This window comes from Olea europaea, unplaced genomic scaffold, assembly GCF_002742605.1.
Source record: "Olea europaea var. sylvestris unplaced genomic scaffold, O_europaea_v1 scaffold1980, whole genome shotgun sequence".
Classification (NCBI taxonomy): Eukaryota; Viridiplantae; Streptophyta; class Magnoliopsida; order Lamiales; family Oleaceae; genus Olea; species Olea europaea.
In genome coordinates this window covers 23,501-32,659 of record NW_019237661.1, presented here as the reverse complement: position 1 = coordinate 32,659, position 9,159 = coordinate 23,501, and the positions used below count along the sequence as shown (strand labels likewise).

Below are 9,159 nucleotides of genomic sequence, written 5' to 3'. Positions count from 1 at the left end.
TAATTCAAAGTCATCTTCCCATCTTTTATTTACAGAGATTCCAAGGTAATCAGATCAATATACAACTCAAACAATGAAAAAAGAAACAAGAACAAGTTCAATGTTGATTTGAATTAAGCTAATCCATACACTATATACATTGAACGATTCCATTAAATGGATTTATTCCATATATACACAGTTTAATCTTCCATAATCTATAGAAACAAGAAAGGCGAAGGGGAAAGCGTAGGCAAAACTGCTGGAACAGAAGCTTGCCTGTAAATGAATGAAATCGTAATAAATGCACCCAGAAATCACCAAATCGACGTAATAGGAGGAAAAAATTTGTTACCTGACACCATTTTGATGCGAAGAATGCGCACGATCTCGAGGTGAAATGGATGCACCATCACCCTTCCTCTTAGGGATCTGCGGCGGCGGCGGCGGCGGTTGTATAGTATTCCTTTCCGGCAAAACGTTATCCTCCGAAATTGATGAAAGAGAGGGTCGCCAATCAAGAACTCCACAATGCCTCTCCCTTCCCCGCTTCCTCCCTACGCGGGGGCGAGCTTCTGGCACTACCAGCAATCTCGACTCCTCCGGTGGCTGCTGCCGAGTCCCAGACCCACAACACAAGAAAAACTTCATAATTACACACAAAACACCCACCAACAAAATCAGATTAGGAAGGAACAACCTATGATTATTTCTATTCTATATGAAAAATGGTGATTCCAGTTGCCATCGATCGGTGAAATCCATTTGATCAATCTTTTCTTTTTTTGTGCGTGTTTTTCTTTTTCTGAGGATCAATTTGTAATCTGGTGTTATTATAGATGGGTGACTTGGCTTTTCAACCAAAGGTTTTCTTGTATTATCATAAAATCGAAGTTGATGCGCCACCAAAACACAGTCGCCCGCGGGAAAGGTGGGGATTTTTTTAAATTTATTTTTAATTATTTTTTGGTGATTGAGGACGTGTATTTTATTACGTAAATATTACCGACGCAGCTCCCAAACTTTTTAAACTGCAGTACTTAAGTCTCCATTTAAATTTTCTTGGTATATGCATCCTCAAAATTTTAATTTCGACAAATGTGAATCCCCTCTAGTCCACGGAGATGGTTTGATACCTGAATCTCATCCCGCCCTACCCTGCATTTCCCTGCCTCAATGGAGAATCAAGGTGCGAACAAGAAACATAGTACCCACCCATCAAAACAAGCTCGTCACGATTCCTTTTATTTTTTTAAATATAAGTTATAAATAAGTAAATAGAACAATAAATGAGAATAATCCTCCTTTCATTGCCATCCCTACTATTGCTAGATGGGATTTATTATACTCCTATTGGAGTGACACATCTTGCATACTTAATCATCATCATTTAACTTAAAATAATAATAATAATAATAATAATAATAATAATAAAATCACTATATTGACTTCTCTTTTCCTTTTGTGTTTGTTTGATGCAGATTTTAAGTCAATCAAAATCAATTTTTTTTTATCGTTATTTCACTATTCCAGACATCATTTTTGAATTTTTCTCTTACAAGTGAGACTCACTTTATCTCTAACAGTCAAAAAACAAATTATCAAAATCTCTACCAAACAAACATTTCAGAGAGAATACTGTTGATTTGCCAAAAATGCCTTGTGAATAAAAGTTCACGTGTGACTTCAACAGAAAATAGAGAAATCATATCTAAGTAATTCTATTTATCATTAGGAGCGACAATCACTAACTTCATTAATAGTTTGTTATATGATTCGTTGCCCAATAAAAATGTGATGCATTTTAATGCAATGAATAATAAATCATGTAGTTCAACCACCGAATTAGTGATTATCACAATTAATGATAAATAACACCACTCTAGTAAGTGTCTCAAAAATAAATATTATCTGTGTGTGTGTGTGTGTCAGGAAAAATTAAATGACGGCCTAAGTACTGTTGGCAAAAGCTTGAAGATCACAATTGTAATATTCCGGGTTTATTAGCAACTGTTAATGAAGATAACCTTTAAAAATATATTAATTAATCAGTTACTATTGTTTAATTATATAAGTGCATACGTTTATTTATTGAAAGATACGCGTTTTTATGGAAGTAGCTTATCTACCACTTCATTTGTTGACTCACTCTCCCCGCAAAAACCAAACCAATAAAAAGATCAAGAACCATTGTGATAAGACTTCAATTTTTCATCATACTTCTTATAGAAGAATTTTATGAGAAAGTTAAAACTTGCCAAATGGTAACCAATTCGGTTAAATCATTTGATCAAATCTTTGAAGACACCGAGATGAAAGCCTAGAATTGCCGAAGGGGTAGCCAAGCCACATTAAATACAACCGTCCACAATGAAATAGAGAGTCGCTAACCAACTCGAACCAACAACATAATGAAATTATCATTTCCCAAATAAAAAATCATTCAAGGAAGACAAAATGATTAAAATGAGGTATTCACCATGTACGAGGATCCCACTAAACATCGATGATATATTTGAACTAGGGTATCTAGGAAAAAGAAAAAAAATTGATAGAACTTCCAGTTATCTTGATATTAAATCGATCACAAGAATAACAATAACAGTACCAATTATCCGAAGAGAATCTCTATTGCTAGTTCACCAACTTGGCACAAAATCATTCTATTGATCGAGTAAGTACCTTCAAAGCCTATTTGAGCCCCATTATTTTCAAAGAATGCATTTTGAAATGATAGATTGATAAAAAATATATAATTAAAAAAATTAAAAAATTTTAAATTTACGTATAATATTATTTTATTGAAAAATATGATTGAAAAAAAGAGACAAAAATGTATTTAAAAAAAATGAATATCAAACAAGAGCTCAATCTGATAAGTACCTTGTGTCAGAGCCCCACCAACAAAGGCCCCTGTAATGAGGAGAAATACTTCAATGATGTGTCCAATGTCAAGCCACCATCTCGACGGGTGGCCCTCCCTTATAGGACGATCACACCACGTGGACAGTACGATCGTCCTATTATAGAGTTTCTCCTAAATAAGCTCACAGAAAGAATCTAACACAGCCAGTCAAAACAAAATCTAAGCATAGCATTAGGATAGCAGTCACAATTGAACATGTAGTCTGATTAAGACACAATAACAAGAAACGCAGCAAACAAATTTAAAATCGGCATATCCTTATTTATTTATCAGCTTTAGAAGCTGTAGCAGCAGCTTGACCACGTAGACGACCAGTCCTCCTAGCCGCGATAAGACCAACCTTTTGCCCAGGTGGTGCATCCCGACGAACAGTACTTGCATGACCAATATGTTGATGGTTACCACCACCATGGGGATGCTCCACGGGATTCATAGCAACACCGCGAACCTTAGGCCAGGAGTTCCTCTTCACTCTGAACTTGTGATAAGCATTCCCAGCCTTCAACAGTGGTTTCTCAGTACGTCCTCCTCCAGCAACCTGGCCAATCATGGCACGACAGCCACTAGGCACAATCTTCTTGGCTCCTGAAGGAAGCTTAATCCTGTCAACAATAAGAACTTGTCAACCCTCCAACTTATGATGCTCCATAACATAGATTCTCAATTTGGTACGTCACTTAAAACTTATTTTTAAAATCACCAAACATGTACATGACATATGATAAGATTAAATTAAAATGAGTTTTCAAATTAAAATAATTAGTCATCACTGCGCAAAAATAAAACATTTCTAGCAGATACAATACTAAAAATCAGTGTTCCAAAAAGAACACCTAGGAACAAAGCTTGGCCATGCCTCCTAGCCACACTTCACATTTTTCTAAGCACAACCTTTGTCCAAGCCCACTTAGACCAGTAAAAGCTTGAAGCTTGGTTTGCTATCTAGCATTTTTAGAATACTGCTAAAATGCATTGTAGCATACAATGCTTCTCGATCAATAGCAACTACTTCAATCACAGATGTACCATTCATGTGCATACACAATACAGAAGAGTTCGTCTCAAATATAAAAAATAACTGATATAATCTGAAGTGCCACCAAAGTCCTCAATATATATATCTGAGAATCAGATTGTTAAATCCACATACCAAACAAAGTAAATTCTGAGCAATTTTCTTAAATCAGAATCCAGGTTGAAATAATTGTTGCCAAAAAAGAGGGAAAAAAAACTTGGTATGTGAAGAAACAGAAGGTAGAATTAAATTGCGATATAATGTGACTAAATCAATACTCTGTTTCCTATAGTTTCATGTTTATACAATTCATGAGATGAATGTATTGAAGACCATAAAAGCATTGAATTTGCAGCATTTCACAACTCCAAACATACCCTATAATCACATTACATAATAAAATAGGGGGTAACATAAAAATTAAATCAGTAAACATAGCTCGACAGATGCTGACTTCTAAATTTCAAACGCCAATAAAATCCAAAACAATAAACTAAAATCAATTCAACAATTATTTGCAAGCATAATATCAATTTACAAACAACATATAAATAAAGCAGATTAAATATTTAAGCAACACACCTAGAGGTTCCATTGTCAGGGTTGTGCGAAATAACAATGGCGTAATCCCCAGAAGCCCTAGCAAAAACACCACGGTCACCAACATGGTGCTCGACGTTGCAAATGACGGCACCTTCAGGGATGGCTCTAAGAGGCAAGACATTGCCAACAACTAGATTGGCCTTCTTACCACAGTACAGGAACTGACCAGTGTAAATACCCTCGGCGGCGACGAACAGTTCCTTCTGGTGCTGATACCGGAAGGGATGGCGAAAGGTGACCCGTGCCAATGGAGCACCTCGGCCAGGATCGTGTATGATCTCGGTCACCACACCCTTGAGGTAGCCATTGCGCTCGCCAAAGTCCAGAGAACGGAATCGGGCCGGACCCTTGCGATGATGGGTGTGGGACTTGAAAACGGACCCTGCTCCCTTACGCTGTGCCCGGATTACACGACCCATTTTTTCCTCTGTTATTGATGGGAAGAAGACGGCGGGAAGTGATAAAATGAGATGAGGGAAGATAGACGTAGGGTTTTATTGAGGCGAATTAGATTCGGGGTTCCCCTTGGTATAGTTTGGTAAAGAAAATGGGCCCAGAATTATAAAGAGAAGGCCCAAATCCTGGCAAATGCTGAGAAAATAATAAATTTAAAAATAATTAAAAATATATTTCATATTATCCATGGATATATAAGGAAAATTAAAGTCTCAACTACTCTTCGACCTATTCGATTCATTCTGTTGGCCTCAATTTCTGCACGAATGACATAGCTAATAAATTTCGACTCTACTCATATTCACGTGTTTAACTCTTGCACACTTGAACGAATCATTTGAAACTCATGACCTTTTAATGTTTCAAAATTTTGAAATATAAGTTATATAAATTGATTTATGAAGGAATTGAAGCTAATATGTAAGGAACCATTGATTTTGATAGTATGTGGGAGATTAGGAGTCAAGTAATGGCAAGAAGATAAATGAAATTATACTGGAACTCATTAAAGTTGTTTTTAGCAATTGTAAGTCCTAGCGTATTTATTGTCTCCACTAATGTTTCCTTAGAAATCGAAAGAACACGGACAAGTTCTTGGCCCTTTATCTTAAACAGCATGCACTATAAGAAATGAGCATCACTTGAAAACGAGGATGAGCCTATTTCTTATGGGGTTGGCCCCAAAAGACTAGTGCTTGGGGGTAGACACCAGGGTCTAGTCGTAGGTGACAAAGGGTTTGATTACACCTCTCCCTAGCTATAGCCTTTAGAAAAATTAATTCCATCTTCCCACATCAACGAGCTTTATCAAGTAATAGAAAGATGCTATTGGAAATAATCTGGGAGTTCTGCTCGTGAAAAAGGAACGAAAGGTTTTTGTTAACAAGTGGATAATGGAAATAGTTCATGGTTGGAGAAAAAATTATTGTGTGGAGGAGGCTGGAGGCATATGGGTGACTGAATTATTTATGATGCAATTATAATCTGTTGGCTTTCCTACCTAGAAGTCTGTCTTTGAGATCTGTTTGGTTGCTTGCATTGCAAATGGTAACCATTCATCAGTTGTAGTAGTATTTTCTGAACAACAGGACTTCCATATGTGTAACCAGGACACATGTCATTGTAGTCATATTTACAATGTTCAACTTTGGAGTAACTTTCGGTTGAAATTAGTGTGTGGTTGCATCTATAAATCATATCTTTCAAGCATTCACGGACTTGACCTAGCAGGAAGTACTAGACATTGTAGCGAGAGTAATAGTCTTGTATGGTTGTGTAAGTATTATGCCCTAAATCCAATCAACTTTGGACATAAATACTTTTGATATATAATTAATGCAATTTAATGGTAGATCTGTTATTTAATTAATAGACAATTAAATAAATAATAGAGTCCGTAGATTCAAATTTTCGTAATTTGTTAATCACAAGGAGTTGTGATTATGAGATATAAATTACATTTGATTGAATCTTAAATCATCCGTGGTCGTAAGTAATAACGAGATACGAATATCGTTATTACGGATAGACCATCACGTATGGCATTTCTTACTTGTGAAGTAAGTAACTGATCTCACAAACTAAAGTGTGATGACACTTAAATGAACACGTGGATGTTTTGTTATAGAACGAAACATTGGAGACCCGTCGAGAGATTCTACATGGATAATTATTTGAGTGTCAGTGGTTAATTTCTAACGTTCAGTAGTGAAATTGGTCATTTGACTTAAGGTCGTCATGATACCTTATATGAGGATAGTCATACTTTGGCGGTGTTAGATGTTGCTCTGAAAAGAGCCGCTAATACGACATCGTTCGGGTACGTCAAGAATTGTATGAAGGTTGTGATTGATCAATAAAGAATTCGTCACTCTTAGATAGTAGGAGATTATGATTTGCATTTCATTCAATTAAGTTGATGATGAAATTCTTGGCCAAGGTGTACTCATAAGTCGAAAATGAGTTTTCGACTTATATTGACTTAATAGTAGAGTGAAAGATATGATCGATATTCGGGATTGACATAATTTCATATCTCGTAATTGATCGGATCATATTGACGAAGGGATTATAATTTCACGATAAACGAACGAGTTTGATTTTGTCATAACACATAACATTCTTGTCACATGTATTGCCCTGACACATTGCTAGATATCAATCTGGGACGACGAATGTAAATTGATAATAAATTAAAAGGGTGTTTTAATTTATCAATTTTGATGAGATCAAAATAATATTTCACATCGTTAGGCATCGTGATCGGGAACTTGATGAGTCACACACAAAAGAGAATTGCAAGATTGCAATTTGTCAATTAATTAATTTAACAATCGTTTGATAAATTAATTAATTGGGTTGGTTATTTATAGGTCCAAATTAATTAATTGGATTAATTAATTTACGGACCGGATTTAATTAAATGGATTAATTAAATATTGGATCGGACCGGGCCAGCCCTGTTTGGGCTTATATAAATACATTGATAGGGTTTTCAATTCATATGGTTTTCATTATTCTTGCTGGCACAAGAGGAAAACTCTGGTAGCTGCAATTTTATTCTCTGTGCGGATCACCATTGGAGGCTGGACAATTGGACAGCTGTGGGTGGCGAATCAAGATTGCTGGAACGAAAAGAAAAACAAAAGGTTTGCAGAATTTGTCAAAGGTACAATCTTTATCACAATTTCTATCTAAACACAAAGGGGTCCTCAGTGGGAATCGAAATAATTTTAATTTTTCGCTATACATGTATAAGTAGATTCCCAACAGTGACATTAGAGCCTCCTTTGTCTTTGTTGGAAATTGACTTGCGTGTTTGTGCAGTCAAAAGTTGATTGTTATTCCTTTTCATGTTTCTAGCAATTGAAAAAAATTTGATTTTCCTAATTTTTGAAAATCTGGTTCTGAAAACCTAATATTAAAAAAAAATAAAAATCAATTGAGCTGCGATGGTAGCGCGCTTGTCGTTGAAGGATGAAATCTAGGGGTTTTCAGTTCGATTTTGGGGTGATGGAAAACGGGGGCCTCGTCTGCAATTTTTGCTATTTTTGGGTGCTACCTACAATTATAAAATAAGGGTCACTTTGCAATTTCTTAAATGGCGGGTTTCCCTGCAATTTGTGTATTTGGAGGGATCTATTGATAATATATAAATGGGTCAATTTCAAAAGTTTCAAAAGATGTTTTGAATTAAACTGTATTTAATTTGATTTTAAATGTTTTGACCTATGTTATCAATTTTGACCCGTTTAAAATTTTATTTATAAATTGACGACTTTTTTTTTTTTATATATATTTTCGTTAAAATATGATTTTAACTTAAATATTAAATTTGACCCTAAATTGAATGTGATTTTATTTAGGAGTTTCATCTTAAATTAAAATATTAATTCAATTCAAATTAGAGTTTGACTCTAATTTAATACTTAATTAAAATTTGATTTTAATTAATTATTCACTCGATTATTTTTTTGAAATTAGAATTGAATTCTAATATGACATTTTATTAAAATTTGATTTTAATTAAATTGTGTTGCCTGAAATGTTATTTAATATTAGAGTTAGACTCTAATTTGTGTTTAATTAAAATTTGATTTTAATTAAACATGTTCGCCCTAAGATCTTGAAATTAGAATTGGACTCTAATTTGATATTTAATTGAAATATGATTTTGATTAAGTAAATTCGTCCTTAATTATAGGAATTAGAGTTAGACTTTAATTTTGTTATTTAATTATAATTTGATTTTAATCAAATTCCACCGCTTTAAATTATGAAATTAGAGTTGGACTCTAATTTGATATTTAATTAAAATTTGATTTTAATTGAATAATCCCGTCATATAATCGTTGAATTAGAGTTGGACTCTAATTTGTTATTTAATTTTAATTAAATATTCCCGCTAATTAAATAATCGATTAATATGATTAATTAATTATTTAATTGTTCCGATCTATTTGTCTAAAAGAGTTTAGACGACTTAATTGTTAGAAACTTGAAATTAATTTGCATATAATATTAGATATTATATAGGTATGCATTTATGTGATGAATGTATTATTAGTGAACAATTATGGATTCGACCATATGGATGTGTTGAATGGTTAATTTTTATTCTTGTCGTTTTATGGGCTTTGGAGCTCTTAATTGTTTTGGATCTGCGAGCCTGTTACTATTG

At 34.2% G+C, this 9,159-nt stretch overlaps 2 protein-coding genes across 2 annotated transcripts; both read right to left on the bottom strand.

Annotated features, from left to right (window-relative positions):
* Positions 1 to 1,010, bottom strand: LOC111379380. Its single transcript, XM_023002740.1, has 2 exons — positions 335 to 1,010; positions 1 to 258 (listed from the first exon to the last, which is right to left on the bottom strand). Exons 1-2 carry the CDS (start codon positions 628 to 630, stop codon positions 198 to 200), a joined length of 357 nt encoding a protein of 118 aa, XP_022858508.1. The 5' UTR covers positions 631 to 1,010; the 3' UTR covers positions 1 to 197.
* Positions 1,011 to 3,052: 2,042 nt separating this feature from the next.
* On the bottom strand, positions 3,053 to 5,009 carry LOC111379379 (60S ribosomal protein L8-like). The gene is made up of 2 exons (XM_023002739.1): positions 4,503 to 5,009; positions 3,053 to 3,507 (listed from the first exon to the last, which is right to left on the bottom strand). Exons 1-2 carry the CDS (start codon positions 4,940 to 4,942, stop codon positions 3,168 to 3,170), a joined length of 780 nt encoding a protein of 259 aa, XP_022858507.1. The 5' UTR covers positions 4,943 to 5,009; the 3' UTR covers positions 3,053 to 3,167.
* Positions 5,010 to 9,159: the final 4,150 nt, after the last annotated feature.

Bases quoted from the DNA above. Each gene is read 5' to 3' on its own strand.
- LOC111379380 (XM_023002740.1), bottom strand. From the start codon at position 630: ATGAAGTTTTTCTTGTGTTGTGGGTCTGGGACTCGGCAGCAGCCACCG. The intron at 259-334 runs GTAACAAATTTT...ATTCATTTACAG, and splicing joins TCGCATCAAAATGGTGTCAG to GCAAGCTTCTGTTCCAGCAG.
- LOC111379379 (XM_023002739.1), bottom strand. From the start codon at position 4,942: ATGGGTCGTGTAATCCGGGCACAGCGTAAGGGAGCAGGGTCCGTTTTC. The intron at 3,508-4,502 runs GTGTGTTGCTTA...TATTGTTGACAG, and splicing joins CCTGACAATGGAACCTCTAG to GATTAAGCTTCCTTCAGGAG.